This window comes from Cervus canadensis, chromosome 11 (genome assembly GCF_019320065.1).
Source record: "Cervus canadensis isolate Bull #8, Minnesota chromosome 11, ASM1932006v1, whole genome shotgun sequence".
In the NCBI taxonomy this organism is placed as follows: Eukaryota; Metazoa; Chordata; class Mammalia; order Artiodactyla; family Cervidae; genus Cervus; species Cervus canadensis.
Window position 1 is genome coordinate 57993758 of NC_057396.1, and position 21935 is coordinate 58015692.

Genomic DNA, 21935 nt, shown 5'->3' on the forward strand with positions numbered 1-21935 from the left:
AAAACATAAATGATGAATGTGTCTTCTTTGGCTTCAACAGATTTATGAATGCCTTAATTATTGACTGTCATGTAAAATGAAGAAGTTAGCCTTATGAATTTGGGGAAGTTAACTGAGAAGATTAAAGTTTTCTAATGGTCACTGGCACTGTATTAGTTCCATTGCTGAATCTACAGCTCAGGTACAATACATTTCAGTAAGCCACCAGTTAACAGGCTTAAACATTAGTTGTTTCACCTACAAAGTCACTATAATCACATGTTGCATCACTAGTATAAAATTTAATTATTAGTTATACATCTCTGAGATCTTTAGTAAATTCAGTGCTATACCACAGTAACCCTAAGAGAGATTCCCACCATAAATACACATTACAAAAATGTGCTAACTTACACTTAAATAAACTTTTTATTTACAAAATTATGACTTTAGATTTCAAACTTTTTTCTCTGTGTCCATCAGGATTAGACTCAGTTGAATAGGAGAGAAATCTAAGATAATGGTAGATTAAACAAGATGGAGGTTTATTTTTCCCTTATGTAAGACAAGTCTAGGTGGCTCAAACGGTAAAGACTCTGCCTGCCATGCAGGAGACCTGGGTTTGATCCTTTTCGGGCAGATCCCCTGGAGAAGGGAATTGCAACCTACTCCAGTATTCTTCCTGGAGACTCCTATGGACAGAGGAGCCTGGCGGGCTACAGTCCATAGGGTTACAAAGAGTCGGGAGACAACTGAGCGACTAACACTTTCACTTTCAAGACAAGTCTAGAGGCAGGCAGTCATGGGCTGATACTGCATCTTTCTGATGTTATCAGGAATATAGGCTTTTCCAACTTTCCTGTCCATTATCACGGCTTTTACCTTTAAGATCATATCTTGGTCTTAGTTTGGTTACTGAAACTCCCACCATCAAGCACATGTGTTTTTAGGCCCCAAGAAAGAGAAAAGGCTAAGGACAAAAGAGTCAGCTTCCAGACTGAAAAGTGAAAGTGAAAGTCGCTCAGTGGTGTCCGTCTCTTTGTGACCCCATGAACTACACAGTCCATGGAAATCTCCAGGCCAGAATACTGGAGTGGGTAGCCTTTGCTTCTCCAGGGGATCTTCCCAACCCAGCGATTGAACCCAGGTCTCCCGCATTGGGAGTTTTTTACCAGCTGAGCCCGAAGGGAAGCCAGTTTATAGTGCTTTCCCAGAAGCTCCTCCCCAAATTTTCCTTTACATCTCTTTGGCTACCCCTGGCATAAGGCTGATAAATTTAGTTGCAAGAAAGGGTGCATTGCCACAGCTACATTACAGGGAGGATTTGCAACTAAGGAATAAGAGGATGGATAGTAGGCTGACAAGTAGCAATCTTTGCCAGACTTTTTTCCCTCACTCTTTCCCATGTCTTTCTAGAATGCTGTAATCATCTATTTTTCATTCAAAATTAAAATTTAAAGCAATGACTGGAGATCTATTACACGTGAATTTAGTTAAATTTTATGATATGATTCACTAATATAACACATATTTATTACACTTTCTTTGTATCAGCCACTTCCATAAGTGAAGGAATGAAATAATGAGAACATTTCCACCTTCTCAGTGTTCAGAGAATATTGATTCAGTAAAAGAATGATGAGTAATTATTATAAATAATGCCCATTTCAAATGGGTTATCCTTTAAAATATAGCATTACTATTTAGGTAATCAACTACATATACTATTTTAGCATAAAAGTATACTTTTATTTATCAGATGAATAATTCCATAGTTTTGAGATACTTGATACAAATGAAGACAAATTTGGGGTATCAATATCACACAAAGCATTCTTCTTGCAAAATATGTAATTTTGTTCCCATGATAAAATTTCATGTGACTATATTAACATGGTCCTTTCAAATAAGATAATTAAAAATATAGTTAAACCTAGGTTTTCCAGAATTTTTAATTAGAAAGAACAGGGAGATATTACTAAAGGGAAAGCAGACAAATTAAATAAAGAAAAACTATAAAATATTTGGTTGAATTTTTTCAGATAAAAAAAATCAGCTAGAGAATTATTGCCTATTAGAAGATAGGAGATCTACTCAATTTCTTGTTATACACTTTTTGAAAATTCCAAGGTATATTTTAAGAAACTCTATTAAAGAATAGGACACAATAATAATAGGTTGCTATTGTGGCAGGATAAATGACAACTCATCTTATTGCCTTTAACATACCAGTTGACCTGTATTTTAGTTTGGGGCATAGGATCAAGTTGAAATTGGCCTGTTCAAATTTCAGCTGGCTCCAAATATCTTCTACTGGTGCCAAACTTTTTATCTGAAACTTTGGGATATATGAAATACGCAATTTATAGAAAAATAGACAATATTTCTTGTACCACTTGTCTAAGTTAAAGAGACTTGTCTCCCTTAAAAAGGAAAAAAAAAGCCCACAGAACATTTATTTTGCTTAACAAAATAAAACTAAATTTTTTTTGATTCATTTAAAAACTAATTTGACTGAGATACTATTTTTAAATATTAGTCCTCCTCATCTAGGCAACAACACTCTACAGTGCTGCTGCTTCGGTTTGCATTTTCTACATGTTTATATAAGTGAAATTATACAGGATGTCTGGCTACTTTCACACAACAAATTATTTTGATTCATCCATATTGTCACATGTATTGATATTTCATCATTTTTATTGCAAAGCAGTATTCCATTACATGAATATATAACAACTTGTTTATCCATTCACCTGTGTTTTGGGGGGTTTTTTGACCATGCTATGCTACTTGTGGGATTTCGGTTCCCCGACCAGGGGTTGAACTCAAGCCATGGTGGTGCAAGTGCTGAATCCTAACCACTGGACCACCAGGAAACTCCATCCATTGACCCATTGATGAACATTTGTTGTTTCTTATTTGGGACTATTAAAAATAAAGATGTTGCCTTTTTGGAAAATAGCTCCTCAAAAAGCTAAACATAAAGTTAACATATAAGCTAGCAATTCTACTCCCAGGAAAAAGAAATATAAACACATGTTCATGCAAAATCTTGTGCATGAATGTTGCTAGAAGCATTATTCATAGTAGCCAAAAAAATGCAAACAACCTAAATGTGCACCCACTGATGAATGGATAAACAAAATGTGGTATGTGCATAACAATGGAATATTATTCAGCAATAAAAAGGAATGAGGGATTAACACATGCTACAAGCTCAGAAACATGCTAAGTGAAAAAAAGCCAGACATAGGTCATATATTGTTATGTTTCCACTTACACGGAATGTCCAAAAGAGACACATTCCTTGCACCTGCTTCAAGTCCTTTCCTGGCTGTCTCCTGCATAAACAGGTTTCCTGCAGATTTGTTTATTGGTACTTTCCTCATTTCCTTCAGTTCTCCTTAATATTTGATCCATTTTCTTTGCTCACTCTATCTTAAAAGGCATGCACACACAATCATACGCACACCACTCCTTTCTCTGCTCTTCTCGTAATACTGCCAGTTAAGTTACGTGACTATTGAATAACAGCTAAGACATACAGAGTTCACCGTGTTTTAATTGCTTCATTTACTAATTTACTTAGTCCTCACAACACCATGAGGTTAAGTACTTGACTTTATTTTTCCAACAGGAAGATGAAACGCGGCGGTTAAGCAATTACCCCAAATCACAAATCCATCAAACCCACAAATCCACGGTGCAGCAGGGATTCCACCCCAGAGAACTCGATTCGGCAGCCTGTGCTGTAAAACAGGATGCCATCCAGGACAGCCTTTCTAATTACTTCGTACTGTAGTGTTCTGTGCGCCTCACTCAATGTAAGCTGCCGAGGCGGGAGTTTACCTTGAAAACTACTGCTATCCCCAGGGCAGAGAGTGCTGCCTCAATAGTCCCTCAATAAAAGATAGTCCCTCAATAAAAGTTTAAAAGTGGGTTAAATTAGAAGTCGAAAAAAAATTGATTGGCCTAAAACTTCAAAATGCTAGGTAGGCTCCACGAGCCACAAACGCAGCAGTAACTCGAAAGACAGCCTGCTACCCAGCCCGGTTCCCAGCTACCGAAGTTAGAGGCGGCAGGAGGCGGTCCGGGAAGGTGGCCCTTTGGGCGTGCCCCGGCTCCCCCCTGCCCCGCCCCCAGCCAGAGTGCGTGCTGGGATTGGTGTCCGTGGTTCCGCCCCTGTCGATGACCCCGCCCCACAAGACCCGCGGTGGGTGACCCGGAAGCGTTTGTGAGGCGCCGCCGCGCGGCCCAGCTCCCTTTTCCGGTCGGCGTGGTTTGCGAGCGCAACGTCCACGGTGCCCGGGCCTTCACCATGAGTGTCCCGGCGTTCATCGACATCAGCGAGGAAGATCAGGTGTGCTCCCGAGCCGCGGATGCCGCCAGGGTGGGAGGTGGGGGGAGACTCAGGGATGTGAGGGGCCGCGTCGGGTTTGAGCCCGGGCCAGGCGCGCGGAGCGTTACCCCGCGGAGCCGAGCCCCGGAGTCGAGCGCCGCGGTGGTGTCCTCCGCACCCGGGAGTGGGCAGGCCGAGAGGCAGGGGCGCACGTTTCGGGTCTGGAGTTGCATCAGCCCGCCCGCCGGCGCTCCCAGCGCTGTTCCCAGGCTCGACGGCCTACTTCCTGGTCGGCGTCAGGACTCCTCCAGCTTGGGGTCACTTCTGTCTGTCGACACAGTACTTTTGACTCACTGAGAAGGGTATCTGCTTCCGTGCCCGAAATGCAGCCACATCCGGAGTGGGAGGTGGCAAGTTTTCAGACGGCGTAAGCAGTTCAGGGAAAAATAATTTGGTACTAAAGATCAAGATGGCTTTACTACTGTGTGAACGTATGTAGACTGTATTTTATTCTCTTACTTGATCAAGAGTGAGAGTTCTGAAAGCATACCGTCAGTTCCACCCCCAGGCTTTTGAGGCATACACCTGGTGAACGGTCTTAAGTTTCTGTTTGCTCTTTTGTATGAATGCATGGGTAATGCTTCTCATTTTAAACTGAGAAGTTTAAAGTTCAAGTTGAACTAAACTTGAAGTGAGTTTCTCTTAATTTTGCAGAACTGAAAACTATTCTAAGTGTTGTCATTCTGTAGTTTTCTGCTACTCTACTAAGATGGAAATTTTGGTTTCGATAGAAGAGAAAACATTACTAGTCTAAGATAACTTTCAGTCCTGAAGAACAGAGTAAGGGAAAGAAAGATGGGGGAAAAAAGCTAAGGAAGGAGTTGAGCATTATTAGAAAAGATGTGAAAGGAAAAAAAGCCTATCTGATGAGTAATGGAATCATGTTATCAACAGTAGGCTATTAGGTTACTGGGAAAATAAAGTTACTTGTTGTTTTTTTTTTTAATGGAAAAGGGTTGTTGATGCAGGAAGATTTTGCCATTGATTATATTAAAGTGTCTTTTCTAGTTAGGTTATGCTACTATTCTTGTTTCACCCTGGCCATTCCTTTTGGGTAAATAGATGATTGCTTCAGGAATTTAACTTCCGTCAAATTCTCTGATTAGAGTAACCACCTGTGGCCAGTAGGAATACCAGATGAAAACAGCCTAGTGTTGATTGAATAGTTTGCTTAAATAAATGCCTTTGGGGGAGGGGGGGCGTTGGCGTATTATGTCTCCTTCATAGAGAAATATACAGTGATATTTTAGTGCTGTCTGAAATGGTGAGATTTGTTTTATGAAATCTTGTTTATAATGCCAACTCATGTGAAGTTTCTCTGTTATCTGAAAAGATTGCACCGTCAGATCTGCAGGTTTCATATACTTAAGTAGCCAGACACAGCTGTGGAATTAGCAATGTGATGCCTGTACGTGTGCTCGTGGTGTCCCTACATCTCCATTTCAGTTCTTTATTATCTTAAACACTGTTTACATTCAGGTGTGGCTGCCATAAATCCAAGTCCTCAAAAGAATAAGTTATTAAATATTATGTGTGCGTTAGAGTAGAAAATTCCTAAATACCTGGATGTGGTATTATAGTTATGTTTTTATGGGTCCAACAGTGCTTTCTGATCCAGGTGTGCATTTTAAGAGAGCAATTACATCATAGATGCAGTTCGATAGAAACATTATATTAAGGGCGACCCTCAAAGGCATCTGTTTATTTTTGTGTCTCTCCCAGTGCTTATCGCAGATAAGTCCCCAAACATTTACTTAGCAAATGATTACTCCCTTACCAGGGTAATGTCTATAGGTTTTTAAATTATCTGTGTTACATAGACCTGAGAGCAATAAAATTTCATTTCTTTAAAACAGATCAATTATTCCCTTTCCCCACTGGCCCCCCAGAAAAGCTTGGGTTATGTTAGAAAGGCTTTTGCTGTATACTGGAAGTCCAGCAGGATATATAGGTGATGAGAGAGAAATTCTGAAGGTGATCAGTGTGGGGGTCATAGTGGGTCTGTGTAGCTACTTGTTTGGGAAAATCTTTGAGACTGATGGTGGATAAGCTAGGGGAGAGAAACTTTAACATAATTTAAAGTCATCATTAAACGTGGTATTCACATTTTTTTTTTTTAAGAAATAGGACAGAATGCTTTTAGATCTTGCCTTTTGTAATTCATAGTTCATCTAATAGATATAGAGCAATCTTATTTGATTCAACAGGCTGCTGAGCTTCGTGCTTACTTGAAATCTAAAGGAGCTGAAATTTCAGAAGAGAACTCAGAAGGTGGACTGCATGTAGATTTAGCTCAGATTATTGAAGCCTGTGATGTATGTTTGAAGGAAGATGATAAAGGTTTGTTTTTAATTTTTTTGTATTATTACTAATCATCAGTTCAGTCACTCAGTCGTGTCCGACTCTTTGCGACCCCATGAATCGCAGCATGCCAGGCCTCCCTGTCCATCACCAACTCCCGGAGTTTACTCAAACTCATGTCCATCGAGTCGGTGATGCCATTCAACCATCTCATCCTCTGTCGTCCCCTTCTCCTCCTGCCCCCAATCCCTCCCAGCATCAGGGTCTTTTCCAATGAGTCAACTCTTTGCATCCGGTGGCCAAAGTACTGGAGTTTCAGCTTCAGCAACAGTCCTTCCAATGAACACCCAGGACTGATCTCCTTTAGGATGGACTGGTTGGATCTCCTTGCAGTCCAAGGGACTCTCAAGAGTCTTCTCCAACACCACAGTTCAAAAGCATCAGTTCTTCAGTGCTCAGCTTTCTTCACTGTCCAACTCTCACATCCATACATGACCACTGGAAAAACCATAGGCTTGACAGACCTTTGTTGGCAAAGTAATGTCTGTGCTTTTTAATATGCTATCTAGGCTGACCATAACTTTCCTTGTTTTTTTGAGTGTTATGGCACACAGTAAATACTGGTAATTTCAGAATGAACTGAAGAAAAAATACGAATCTCTTAATAAGGTTTACTTTATCAAATGGGATGTAATTTCAGGTAATTGAAAAGCTAATTATTTGACTAATTCTCTATTTATTGAGATAAAATGGGAAATTTTGAAAATTAGGAGTCCTAAAATCTCTGATTAAGGTCTGAGATTAAACTTGGCATATAGTTAGTATCTTGCCAGTAAAAACTGAAACTGTATACTGTATGGACATGTAAATCAATCTTCTGTTTTACTGGTTGAAAATCAAATCTTGGGTAGTAAATTCTTCCTCATTTAATAAAATGTGTAAGTTGCTTTCTGAATGATAATGGTACAATAGAGCTGGTTATTTTAAATTCATGTGTTCTCTATTTTTTAGTTTTTTAAAGTTTTATGTTCAGTGGTCTTTGGTATATTAAAATTCTGGAAATACATATTTAACTTGATACATTAAATATTACAGTATCACTGTTGTGTCATCCATACATGTGTAGATGTTGAAAGTGTGATGAACAGCGTGGTATCCCTCCTGTTGATCCTGGAACCAGATAAGCAAGAAGCTCTGATTGAAAGCCTGTGTGAGAAACTGGTCAAATTTCGGGAAGGTGAACGTCCATCTCTGAGACTGCAGTTGTAAGTTAAGAACTGAAAGAGGCTCAGTTTTTCTATGGGCTTTTCATAGAAAAGCAAGGGGTTCTTCATGTTACTGTCATTTATTTGTAAAAAGAATTCTAGAACTTGACTCTCAGCTATGACTTATTGGTGGTGTGTCTTTGGGCCCCATTTCCCTCCTTGCAATGTGATGTTCGTAACAGTATCTCTGAAGTTTGTTGTCAGCGCAGATGGCCTCAATGTACTCACCATAGTCACTGATTGCAAGCACTGCTTCATTATTTGTTTGTTTACCAGGCTAAGCAACCTTTTCCATGGGATGGACAAGAACACTCCTGTAAGATACACAGTGTATTGCAGCCTCATTAAAGTGGCAGCATCTTGTGGGGCCATCCAGTATATTCCAACTGAGCTGGATCAAGTGAGTTATGATGTGGAATACTTGTTCTGCTTATAAGAAATAAGAAGCAAAAAATGAAATAAGAAGCAAATATATTCACCACGTTACTAAATTTTCTCCTTTTATCAATCTGGTTGTAGGTTAGAAAATGGATTACTGACTGGAACCTCACCACTGAAAAAAAACACACCCTTTTAAGACTACTTTATGAGGCACTTGTGGATTGTAAGAAAAGGTATTGAGAATTAATATACTGACTTAACAGGCAATATAAGTAGTTGGGACTGTTTCTTAAAGACAAGTAGGATAAGTGCTTTTGCTCTTACTTTGTTCTCTAAGGAGTTGCTATAAATCTCTTTCTGTAAATTTCACCTACTAAATTAAAGATAACTGCAAAGGTTGGAACAGTTTTTCCCATCTTTAAACTTTCTAAAAAGCAAAACTTGCTTTCCTAAAACTGGTACAACTGTTAATCCCAAAGCTGTGTGTAACATTAGACTAAGTGATTTAATTAGACTAAGCTTTGCTGTCTTAGTACAGGGTATTGCTATCACTTTTGTTTAATGGTGGTGAGGGTCTATCAGTCGATTCCCCTTAGTCAGTGTCTCTTACATAAACGGTAGAGCTTTGCAATGAAAGTGAAAGAAAAGTGTTAGTCATTCAGTCGTGTCTGACTCTTGGCGCCTCCATTGACTAGCCCACCAGGCTCCTCTGTCTGTGGGATTTTCCAGGCAAGAATATTGGAGTGGGTTGCCAGTTCCTTCTCCAGAGGGTCTTCCCGACCCGGGGTTTGAGCCCGGGTCTCCCACATTGCAGGCAGACGCTTCACCATCTGAGCTACCAAGGAAGCCCAACTTTGCAATAGACTGTACAAAATCTTATTGTGCTTTTGCAAGGTCTTGAGTTCCTAAGGCTTGTATTTAGCCCAGCAAACTGCATGCCCAAAAGATTTATTCCTCCTCCAGTTATAGATGCAACCAAATGACAGATTTGGCCCAGTTTTTAGAATCAGTATTGAAGGATAATCCTGCCATTTTGACCTAACTTTTCAATTTCTGTTTTCACATAGTGATTAAAAACTTTTAGAACAAGTAATCAGTCTTCAGTTTAGTTTTATTGTACAATTTTTAGTGGCTTTCAGTGCTAGGGTGTTTCATATATTAGAAAAGATCAGTAATAGTGTTTCTGTTATGTTAACGTAAGTTTTTGCATACCATTTACATTTAACAATACAAGAGAAAATTCTGTTTTTGTTGTGAAAGTTGAAGTGTTTTATTATAAAAGAAGCAAGCAGGGGATTTTGCATTAATAGCCTATTTCATCTTGTATCAGTGGCTACTGTCTGTTACGTGCTTGCATACTTGTGGTAACATTCCAGCCAGTTGTCAGTAAGTGTCAAATAGTTTTATATTAGACCATTTCAGAGAGGGAGGGCATGAAAGCTACTGGAGAAAGAATCCGTATTTTAATATACACTATAAATGTGCAGGCAGTGGATTAAAACTACTGGGATTCAAACCTTGGCCTTCCTACTAGCTATGTGTTAATTGCTCGGTCATGTCCAACTCTGCAATCCCATGGACTGTAGCCTGCCAGGATCCTCTGTCCATGGAATTCTCTAGGCAAGAATACTAGAGTAAGTTGCCATTCCCTTCTCCAGGGGATCTTCCCAACCCAGGATCACAGCCAGGTCTCCTGTATTATAGGCAGATTCTTTACCATCTGAACCTCCAGGCTAGCTGTATGACCTTAAATAAATCTCTGTACCTCAGTTTCCAACTTCAAGGTGGAAATAATAGTAGTATGTACCTAATAGCATTACTGGAAAGATTAAGTAAGATAATATATACACGAAGTTCTTAAAACAGTGGTTTTATTATTAAGAAAGCACTCAGTGAATATTAGATATTTTATTCCTATCATTATCCTTTTCACTTTTTTCAAGCTCATCTTTAAAAAATTAGTCTTTTTTTCTGGTACAGTCATTTAAAGTGATGTGTGTCATTGATGACTACTCATTGGGTAGTGTCTCTAATTGCTATTTAGTAGATCCTCAGTGTTTTATGTGTAAATGGAAGTAACTAAGGTCACCTTCTAAAGAATCCCAAAGCTAATTCTCAGAGAAATTGAGATAGGACATCAGTACCCATCTGTCCTCTCCTAGACACACCCTAATGTTGACATATTAAGAAATACCTGCAGCATTTGTCACAGGTGAGCATTCTTTCCTTGGTGAAACGCTTTCTCAGTTGACTTTGGGGCTCCTGTCTAGAGTCTGTGCTTCATTCACAACTCCCTTCAGATCTGCTCAGTTGTTACCTCATTGGAAAGGCCTTCTTTGGCTGTCTGTGAAAGTAACAGCATTCCTCTACCCTTGCATTGCTTCCCCCCACCTTCCCTCTTTTATTATTGCTCCCATTGCACTTATTACTAACTGCTATGTTTTAATGTTTATTATCTGTCAGTCCCCACCAGAATGTAAGTTTGACAAGGGCCGTAACTTTTTGTTCATTGCTAGGACAGTGTCTGACAAGACTAGGCACTCAGTAAATATGTGCTAGGTGAATGATGACTATTTCTGAAAAACGAACATGTCGAAAAAGCAGTAGATGTAAGAAGCAGTGACGTGAGGCAATATGAAGTGGTAGTTTATGGAACTGTAGTGCATATACCCTTCCCAGAGGCATTCAACCCAGCTTCTCTTCTGATTAGGTCTTTATGTTCAGCTGCTTTCCACCTCTTTCTATTTAGTTGTGGCCTTGCCCTGGTGAATCAGACAGTAAAGAATCTGCCTATAGTGCGGGAGACCTGGGTTCGATCCCTGGATTGGGAAGATCCCCTGGAGGAGGGCATGGCAACCCACTCCAGTTTTCTTACCTGGAGAATCCCCATGGACAGAGGAGCCTGGTGGGCTACAGCCCATGGGGTCACAAACAGTCAGACATGATTGAGTGACTAAGCACACATAGTTGCCTCAAACTCAGTATGACCAAAATGAATTACCATTTTCTCCCTCTGAATTAGTCTGTTTTCCTAGCTAGACATCTTGAATTTATCTTCTGTTTATTCTATTTACGGTGATTTTGTGAAACGAAAATTTCAGCATATCATTCTTTAGGTTTACGTTTTCTTTAGCATACAGTACAAAATTCTTAGTATGATATAGACATGGGCTTCCATTTATTGCTGTAGTGTGGACTTGGCGAATTGATAATAATCTTGCCATTTTTGTATGGTGCAGTGACAAACTCCAAAAACTCTGCTTTCTCTGTATAGATACTCCCTCCCTCCATTTCTCTCCTGCCTGCTTTTACACACACCCACACCCACACGCTCTTCCTCTTGGTTATCATACTCCAGACATAGTGAACTGTGTCAGATACAAAAGCACTATGCTGTTTCCCAGTCTGGACCAGAGAGGCTGGTACTTGTTCTTGTATGATCTATAAGCTAAGAATGGTTTTTACATTTTTAACTGATTAATGGTGGGGGAGTGGGGGGTCAAAAAAAAGGCTATTTCTTGAAATGTGGCCATTATATGAAATGCAAATTTCAGTATCCATAAAATTTTATTGGAACACACCCATATTTACGCTTTTATGTATTATCTATGTCTGCTCTCGCCAAGATTTGAATAGTTGAGGTAGAGACTGTGAGCTCTAAAGCCTAAAATATTTATTGCCCAGTGCTTCGTGGAAAGCTGACCTATATTTGGTCTAGACCCACACTCAACTCCTTTACTCTGCCTGAAATGCTCCTCCTGTATTTCCAGTGCCCTCCGGTTATCATGGCACTTCATACCCTCAGTCAAGAGGTTTATGAGGCTGTAGGCTCAGTGAGGGCTTCCCAGGTGGGGCGGTGGTAAAGAGCACCCCTACCAGTGGAGGAGACACGAGAGACGTGGGTTTGCTCCCTGGTCGGGAAGATCCCTCAGAGAAGGAAATGGCAACCCACTCCAGTGTCTGCCTGGGAAATCCCATGGACGGAGGAGCCTGGCGGGCTACAGTCTGTGGGATAGCAAGAGTTGGACACGCCTTAGTGACTAAACAACCACAAAGCAATAAAGACTCAATGAAGGTTAGGAACCTTGTCTGTCCACCATTGTATTCCCAAGGTGTTGGGCAGTGATGGGCCCTGAGTCGGTGAATGCTCCCCACACATAGGGAACTAGGAGAGGATAGTTATTTAAACTATAAATTTCTGTCATGCTGCGGCTTTAAGTTTTAAGGTTTGGTTTTTGCCTAGTACACAGAAAATGGTCTCTTTGTTGTTGTTTCTGCTTCTAAGTAGAATTCTGGGTGTTACCTTGCCCTCTTAGTAAGAAATGCTCACACTTACTGGTGCCTCCTTCATGATTTTATTTATATTGGTGGTTGGTGAGTGTAAAGTGTGTGACACCTTCTGAGGCCTTATTACATGTCAGATACTGTGCTCTTTACATGGACTGTCCGATCTTTGTGAATTCAGGTTTTCTTTAACTGATAAGATGTATTCGACTGACGTAGACTGTGGCTGTTAAAACTGGAAAGTGTGCCCATGCTTGCAGTGTATCACAAGCTAGTCATTTGTTTTTTAAATTGGAGGATAATTGTTTACAGTGTTGTCTGGTCTCTGCCTTACAACACGATTTCAGCCATAAGTGTATGTATATCCTCTCCCTGTGAGCCTTCCTCCAACTCCCCCCACAAGGTAATACATTTTAACCTTAGTTTTGTGGGAAGTTTTAGAATGTCATTTAACTTTTTAAAAATAAATGGTATAGCTCCTACTGATTTTATCCAGGTTGAATCCAGATGTGTGGAGAAAAGAAAGGTTTTTAGAAAATGAAAAGGGTGTTTCTCCTACTTAGCAAACTGAAGCTTTCTGTAACTGGCTGAAGATTTCATCAGTTTAAAAGAAGAAATAAAGGGTGAAGATAAACATTTTCTAAGTTCAGATTGAGTGATGCGTTTAATTATTTTGTACTTTTTCACTGCAGTCAAAATTGATCATATAGTTCTGGGGGTGATTAATTGGAAGGATGTCATTAGTGGAGTTATTTAAATGTCTGGTGTTGGCTCAGGTTCAGCTGTACTATGCTACCAGTTTGTAGCTTGTCTTCTCTGCCTGGAAAGTCATCCAGCCCCAGCCTTCCACCTCCAACACTCTTCATAGCCAATTATTTTACATCCTTCAGATCTCGGCTTACGTGTCATTTCCTCAGAGAGAGACTCTCCCTGCTCATTCTGTGTGAAACAGCCTCCTCTGTCCTCTCTCGACTCTCATTACTGTGTAACATCACCATTTTCCTTTACGGCACATACTTGTAAGTTGGTATTTTTCCTCAGTTGTTTCTCTTTCCTACTAGAAGGAAAGTTCCATACTTTCCATAGAGAAGAACTGTGTCTCTGGGTCACCAATGTATGTGTATCATCAACGCAGTATTGACACGTAGTAAATATTTTTTAATGAATGAATGAATGGCAGTAATGATACTCTGAAGTTCCTAAAGTTGTATTTCTTTTTAGTGACGCTGCATCTAAAGTTATGGTGGAGTTGTTAGGCAGTTACACGGAGGACAACGCTTCCCAGGCTCGAGTTGATGCCCACAGGTAATGTTTAGCGTGGTGTTCCCGTGATGGCTGTTGTCGGGGCAGAGGCAAGCTACGGTATTCAGTCGTATAATGGAGGTCATGCTTGCATCCACCAGTGATCCAAAGCCATTTGATAGCATGTGATGGCATCATCCATGATGATTCTAATGTAGCTACCAAAATTCAAGATTTGGGATTGAAAGAACCATAGAATGCATGTGAAATAGCCATATAGTGTTTGCTATTTGGGGTATTCCTGCAATTGGGGTTCCCAACCTGAGTAGTAGAACTTGATCTTGGTTTGATTTTACCTTAATATTAAGGAATGTTGATGCGGAAAGGTTGGATTTGTATAAAAATTAACATTGCTAATGAAAACTGCTTCAAGCAGTTTTAGGTCTATTAATATCGATAAGAGTAGAATCAGTTTTTTAACTCTGTGGAATGGAAATTGTAATTTCTTCATAGGGTTATTGCTTCCCAAGAACCTGTATATGATGGATGTTGGTAGAAAGGGTAGTTAGTGGAAAAGATCGTTATTGACTCAGGTTAGAATGCCTACATTCAAATACTTAACCACTTAATTAGCCCTTAAAATCAGGCAAGTTCTTTTCTGAGCTTGTTTCATCTTTGGTAAAGTGGGCATGATAATACTCTTAAGTGTCTCAGGGTGCTGTGAGGATGAAATGAGATAATACATGTTAAAGCACTTAATGACATAAATGGTAAAATATTGCTGTTTTATTCTTTGATTATTTTGGTGGTGCTTTCTCTTCAACTATGTTTTTGCCTGAATAATTTTGTTAAAACAGGCATCACTGATCAATTTATTGGCCTGTTTTAACCCCAGTTTTGTAAATTTTTTTTATACCATGTATATTGAACTCTTAGATATTTCACTTAATTGAATATATTTTACAGTATGCAAAGCTAGTGAAATGTACCTGAATTTCAAGACTCTGAGCTTTGATTTTGTTTTCTAATTAAGGTGTATTGTGCGAGCATTGAAAGATCCAAATGCATTCCTTTTTGACCATCTTCTTACTTTAAAACCAGTCAAGTTTTTGGAAGGCGAGCTTATTCATGATGTAAGTAGTTTATCCTTAATGTGAAAAGTGTTTTCTCTTAAATCTAACACACTGAACCCAGAACTCTTTGTATTAATAGACACAACTCAGAGAAATCTAGAAAGAGAACTATTTATTTATTTTTTATCAGGAACAGACTGAAATTTAGGACTGACATTTAGCTTTTCTCCACTGCTGAACACTCCTTCATTTCCTTCATCTTCTCCATTATGAACTTGGAGAATACAAATTTCTTCATATTATATAGTGTCAGCTAGCCCCCAATTAGGAAAAATAAGTCTGATATTTAAGAACACAAAAAATGAATGCACTTTTCTAGTTATAAATACATTATGGATTATTTTCTATTAGTACTACATCATTACTGCCATCTTTTGGGGTAAATCGTTTAGAGCTCATTGTATTTACTGATTCTTTCATCTTAAGTGAATTTGATGAAAGCAGATTTACATGGTAATTTGATCAAACAGATTGAAATGTAGAGTCTCCTTACTGGGAGTCACTGTCTTAAATAGCTAGTATAAATCTTGATTCTGTATTGAATATTGTCTTTTTTTTTTTTTTTTGTCTTTATTTGTATAGCTTTTAACCATTTTTGTGAGTGCTAAATTGGCATCATATGTCAAGTTTTATCAGAATAATAAAGACTTCATTGATTCACTTGGTAAGTTTTGGGGATTATTCTTTGGAGGGGTAGGGAATGTATGATCCAGAAAATACGATCATGGCTTTATGTATAGATTACCTAACCAGCGGTGTATCTTATTCCTTAGATGCATGGTGATTTAAATTTTTGGTACTTCTTTTAAAAAGCCACAGCCACATAATTGTAGCAGATAGCTTTTTTCCTTCTAATATAGTCTTTTACACTTGGTTTTCCATCACTGCCCCCAGTGAACAAAGGCAGATCTAAGTGAAGCTATAGATGAAGTTAGAAGTGGAGTTATGGTGATTTTGTGTGACAGTTTGTTGAAGACAGCATAGTAAATTTAAACTTTGTGATTTTTATCTTAAAGTTTTCTTTCTAGACCAGCAGAGTTCAGTAAATGTTGCTGAATTGAATCTTACTCATCCTCATTGAGCAGACTGCATATATATTCAGTGTTTTCTTTCTGGAGCATGTTTTTAACATGGCTAAAATTAAAAAGGGAAACCTTAGAAAATCTAGTTGAACAGGTTTAATTGTTCTAAAACTCTGATTTTAGAGAGTAAAGAAGAATGAAGCTAAGGTGCTTAGTTTTTCTACTGGATGATGATCAGAACACAAAGGCCAGTTGTAATTTTCCATATTAAAATTGAATTTGGTCTTCCTGGTTGGTTGAAGTGTAGATAAAGAATACATTTATAATCTATTTGATTATACTATTAGTCCCCGATTTGGTAATCATTAATTCCTGTCACCTCTAACTTTTGTGCAGCCATTGGACTTAGGGAAGCTTGAATTATTCTGAACATAATACGGCGTCTGAAATACACCAAGATAAAGCAGACGCCAGTGTGCTTGTGTTCAATGCTTTTGCCAGGTGCACTAGACCCAGAAAACCACATTCTGTCCCAGTTAATTTGTTCTGTGGCATGAAGCTATGTGATGGAATGTTAATGTCAGCAACCTCTTTATTTACGCACCAAAGAAAAAGGAGTAGTAATTAACACTTTGACACTCCCCCATTGATGTGTAATTGACTGTTTCAAAGGAGCACTGGTTCATAAGCTATTGCATGCATTAAAATTACGTTTTCTATATTGCAGCATTTTAAGACAGGGGTCAGTGACAATGCAGAAATTGCTCAATGATGCACATTTTTTTATTACTGCATTAAGGTTTTGACATATTAGTAATGAATAAATGTTTCCATAAAATTAGATTTTTTTATAACTTTAAAATTGAAATACGGCACAGGCCCCTGTGACTTCCTCTGACGGTAATCTGCTTTCATGAAACAAAGCATAACTTCCTGCCCGTCTTTACCTCACCCCGCCGGCCTCGTGGTTTCATGTTGGGAACAAGAATCCTAAAGGCTTTAAATTCGGTTCTTTGTTTTACCTTAAACATCAGTTTGAAGTGTTTTTAAATGCAGATTTCCATGTGTTAGATAGACCATGGTTTTACATAATTCATTTGAGAAATAATCTTCCCTCCTCTGATAATTTTTTGATTTATGGTAAGCTTGTAACTGCACAGGGAGTAGCAGTAAAATAAATTTAACTTCACGAGTATTTTAAATTATATCTTAGAAATTTTAGGAATTTCTGTCATTTTATCATATTAAAAGAGAACAATATGAATGTCCATAGAACTAGTAATATTAAGGAATTTTCTTGTATTGACAAATATTGTATACAAATAAACTTTGTATTTGTTCTCTGTGATAGGAAAACATAACAGAATTTCCACAAATCAGATTCCTTGTTTGGCCTTTTGTTTCTCACAATCTATGCAAATTAGCAATCATTTATTAGCAATTTGTTTGTAAAAGATGTTTTGCAGAAAAACATTAAATGTTTATTTTTGGGTTTAAAATGTATTAAGATGTTATTACAGCTGAAAGTCTGGTTATAAATGTATAAGTTCTACAGGTGGCATCAGTTATTCTCAAAACACTTCGTTTTATTAACACTGACAAGTTGGGCCAACAGTAGCACTATCTTGTGTCAACTGAATTGCCCTAACATGTCCACATGTAATCTAGTGTTGTCCAGTTGCTACCTTCTTGCTTCGGAAAGTTAATCAGCATCTAATTTGCATTTGTTAATTAGGGTTAATGTGCACTAATTGATTTCTTGATGCTTGTAGATTTCCATTAAACCTGCTTAGCAATACTTAACTTGGGTACCTCATTCATTTGAGTTATGATGATCATGTTTTTGTTGAATCTGTGCCAAATAGAAAGCCTGCATCATAATTACAGCTAATTAACAATTATGTCCTATATTAATGGGCTTCCCTAGTCTTCTGCTAATATTGTGTTATAAATTTCAAATTTATTTATGGAGCACTTAGAACTTTTTTACCAGTACAAACTTGAGGCTCTTAATTACTAGAGAGGGTCATTCGCTGAGTTTACATAATCTGAAAGTTCAGAGAAAAGGAATGTGTAAGTATTTCTAAATTAACTTTGGAAATGTTTTAAGAAATTAACATAAAATAGAGTAATCTGTGTGTTATAATTCAGCTTCTATTTAGGAATAGATAATCTGGGTATTCAGGATTTGTATATATTTGTATTTCTAGTTATTTTGTAAATGAACTTATTTTTTAGGCCTAGTACTGCCACTTCATAACTAATAAGTCACTTAATCTCTTTACTCCTCAATTTTAATTTTTTTAGAGAGAGGATGGGGACTAGGTAGTTTGCTTTTAGATCTGACAATTGTTTGTGATCCAAATAATTGTAATAATATTTCATTAGAAATTATAAGGCAAAATTTGAACTATTTGTAGTTTTCTACTTTTGCCTTAAAAAGAACAGGTATCACTATTAATTTATCCAGTACTAATCATTTTAAACCTGTAAATGTTAAATACACTTTTGCAGTTTGATTTTTAAGTATTAAATCCAGAGTGGCCTAAAGGGAAATTTAATGTTTTCATAACTGAATGTATGTTAAAATATTTTAAAACTCCATGCTTACCAGTAACACAGAAAACCGTATCAATAGATACACAATTTTGTGTTTAAGTGGAGAGCTTATTAGTAAAAATAAGTTTTAAGTAATTTAGTTAAATTAGAATGTTCTTATGAAATGTATTTTGTATACTTTATCTCCTAAAATACATAAAATAAATATTAAAAATAGAAAATGTACAAAATGTTTACGGCCTAAAAATATTTTATAGCCTGATCTTAACATTGAATGTGTCACCTGTGGCACTGAAGCAATAAAGAAACGTAGTTATAGAAAAATAATTTTAAATGCTCCGCAATATGATTATGGGGTCAGTTTATGGTTTGCAAATGCAAAAAGCTTTGTGAAAATTCACGTTGTGACACAGTTTTACCTGAGAGTTGTCATGCAGGGCTGTAATGAGTATGGATGCTTATCTGGCTTCACCACTGTGTTTCCCAGGCCTACTACATGAACAGAATATGGCAAAAATGAGACTGCTTACTTTTATGGGAATGGCAGTGGAAAATAAAGAAATTTCTTTTGACACAATGCAACAAGAACTGCAAATTGGAGCTGATGATGTTGAAGCATTTGTTATTGATGGTAAGGCAGTTGGAACATTTTCTTTTCCAGAATTTCTTTCTACCCTCTGAAACATAAGATTTTTAATCTTGAAACTGAGTTTAGTAGTTGAGCAGATTATATTTGTAATACTGTAAAAATTCAATGGGAATATATTCAGTAAGTTACTGTGTGGTTTGTTTGGAGAAGGAAATGGCAACCCACTCTAGTATTGTTGCCTGGAGAATTCCATGGACAGGGGAACCTGTCAGGCTACAATCCATAGGGTCACAAAGGGTTGGACACGACTGAACGACTGAGCACATGTGGTTTTTGGTTGTGTATCTATTCCTTGAAGTCATGTAGAACTGAAGGCCGTTAGGGCAGTATATTGTAGTGGTTAAGAGCCTAGATTTTAGTATTAAACCTGTGTTTGAGACTAGGTCTTCAGCTGTGAAACATGAATGTAGGAGTTAATTTGTGGTTGTGAGGATTAAGTAAATTAGTGCATGTAATTAATGCATGTGCCAGCTCAGTGCCTGGCACATTGTAAATGATCTGAGAATGCCACCCACTGTCACTTTCTTGTGACTGGCCTAGGGACAGGCCCACCTTCTCCAGTAATTGGATTGTGTACAGTGCTCAGTCACATCTGACTCTTTGCAACCCCGTGGACTGTAGCCCACCAGGCTCCTCTATCCATGAAATTTTCCAGGCAAGAAACTGGATTAGGTTGCCATTTCCTTCTCCAGGGGATTTTCCCAACCCAGGGATCATACCCATGTCTCTTGCGTCTCCTGTGTTGGCTGGGAAGCCTTAATAATTGCCTTATAAAGTGCAATGTAATTAGGATTTTTTTCCTGGGCTTTTTAAGATTAATAAAATGCACAGAACTATTGACATTGTTTCATTGGAATGCTCTTAAGTCTGAAACAGTCCTATAATACCTTATTAAGAAACTATTTCCCGCCTCCTCTGTTCTATGATTTCAGGAGGAACACTAGAATTCTCACTGAAAATCGTATGTGATATTTAATACAGATAGGTGCAGCAACCAGAGGACAAATACGTGGCCTTCCTTTTGGTTGAATCATACTGCTGCGCTTCAGAGAGCCAGTCTGTAAAATAGTGTTGGGAAACTGTAAAGTTTTATTATGGGTTACTTGGTCACAGTTTCGTGTTTTAGGCTGTTTTCCTTGGGAATTTTTCCATATAATAAGTCACGTAAAACATCTTTTTTCCAGCGGTAAGAACTAAAATGGTCTACTGCAAAATTGATCAAACCCAGAGAAAAGTTGTTGTCAGGTAAGACACTAATACTTTGCAGCATTTTGTAGAACAGTTTATTCTGTTTCACTTAAATGTTTATAGAGAACCAAGGTGGTGGTCTTATCAGTTGACTGTAGTTAAATAGTTCCTATTTATCATAATTTTATTAAAGTTCAGACTGAATGTGATTAGCTTATTTAATGAAAGAGTCCTATTTTCCAGCACATTTCATTTAATGGCTCAGCACTGGCTAGAATACTAATGACTTCTGTGTCTGGTTTATGTAGTTCAGGAAAATAGATGGTTTAGGATTAGTGTGAATAGTGAAAGTCACTCAGTCGTGTCCAACTCTTTGCGACCCCGAATACTGGAGTGGGTAGCCTTTCCCTTCTCCAAGGGATCGTCTCAGCCCAGGGATCAAACCCAGGTCTCTGACATTGCAGGCAGATTCTTTGCCAGCTGAGCCACAAGGGAAACCCGGTTTAGGATTAGTATGGCAAATAAAGGTTTTTTTGTTTTGTTTTGTTTTTAAAAAGCTTCAGTCATTTTTACAACTCTACATTGTCTTCTATATATATTTAACCTTGCTATTTTAACTAGATACAAGTGTATTATATTATAAAAGAATACCAAAGGACAAAAGGTTGACTAATAACTTTGTTTTTTAATTTTTCTAGTCATAGCACACATCGGACATTTGGAAAACAGCAATGGCAACAACTCTATGACACGCTTAATGCCTGGAAACAAAACTTGAACAAAGTGAAAAACAGCCTTTTGAGTCTTTCTGACACCTGAATTTTTACGCTGTATAATTTTGTTCTTTTTGGAAAATCATAGTAAAACATAGGCTAAAATCTGACTACAGTCTGGACATTTATTGTCTCATATTTAAAAGAAATCACCATCTTCAGAGCATAGAAAGTAATAAATTACAAAGGGTCACTGTCTGTTTTGTATAATACATATGTTGTGTTCTGTAAGGAAGGGTTTTGAGATACAACCAAGAGCTTTGATGAAAGAGTATATGGAGGAAAGACAGATTTAACTAAAAGGAATTAAATGCTAACATTCATTCAGTGCTAACATAAAACCTTGCAATCTTAGCTGTCTTAAACGAAGCATTTATTTAGTGAAAACACCATAACAGTAATATAATTTCATCAAAGAAAAAAATTGGTAAAGTGAGTACAACTATAAAGCTTTAAATACAACAGTTGTATTCCAATTGAAACCACATCTATATTTCAGTGAAATAATTCACTGTGCAAGCATTTATAAACATTATTTTAATCTGTTTTTTCTGCCATCTCTTCTGCTTTTCTTTTTTTAGGTTGGTTGTCATTTTCTAAACTTAGAAACTTTTCAGTTTCATTTATTTGATCTGTTACCAAGTGCTGCCAGTCATCTTCACCAGAAGACAACGCATCTAAATCAGTATTCTTAATCTTGATTGCCTGAAAATGGCTTTGTAGCAGAGTTGATTTCAGAGGCTTTGTTTTCACCTAG

The 21935-nt window shown here is 37.8% G+C and overlaps 2 protein-coding genes across 2 annotated transcripts in view; one reads left to right on the forward strand and one right to left on the reverse strand.

Annotated features, from left to right (window-relative positions):
• The first annotated feature begins 4186 nt into the window (after positions 1-4186).
• EIF3M (eukaryotic translation initiation factor 3 subunit M) lies at positions 4187-21288 on the forward strand. The gene is made up of 11 exons (XM_043481471.1): positions 4187-4342; positions 6589-6721; positions 7809-7947; positions 8224-8347; positions 8467-8561; positions 13834-13917; positions 14888-14987; positions 15570-15651; positions 19056-19199; positions 20402-20462; positions 21104-21288. The coding sequence occupies exons 1-11, from the start codon at positions 4301-4303 to the stop codon at positions 21222-21224; spliced, it is 1125 nt and encodes a 374-aa protein (XP_043337406.1). The 5' UTR covers positions 4187-4300; the 3' UTR covers positions 21225-21288.
• A 427-nt stretch (positions 21289-21715) lies between these two features.
• CCDC73 (coiled-coil domain containing 73) overlaps positions 21716-21935 on the reverse strand; it is a 151001-nt gene continuing 150781 nt past the window's right edge. The window contains exon 20 of the mRNA XM_043481470.1: positions 21716-21931. Coding sequence (XP_043337405.1) covers positions 21716-21931 — 216 coding nt within the window. The remainder of the gene's footprint in view (positions 21932-21935) is intronic.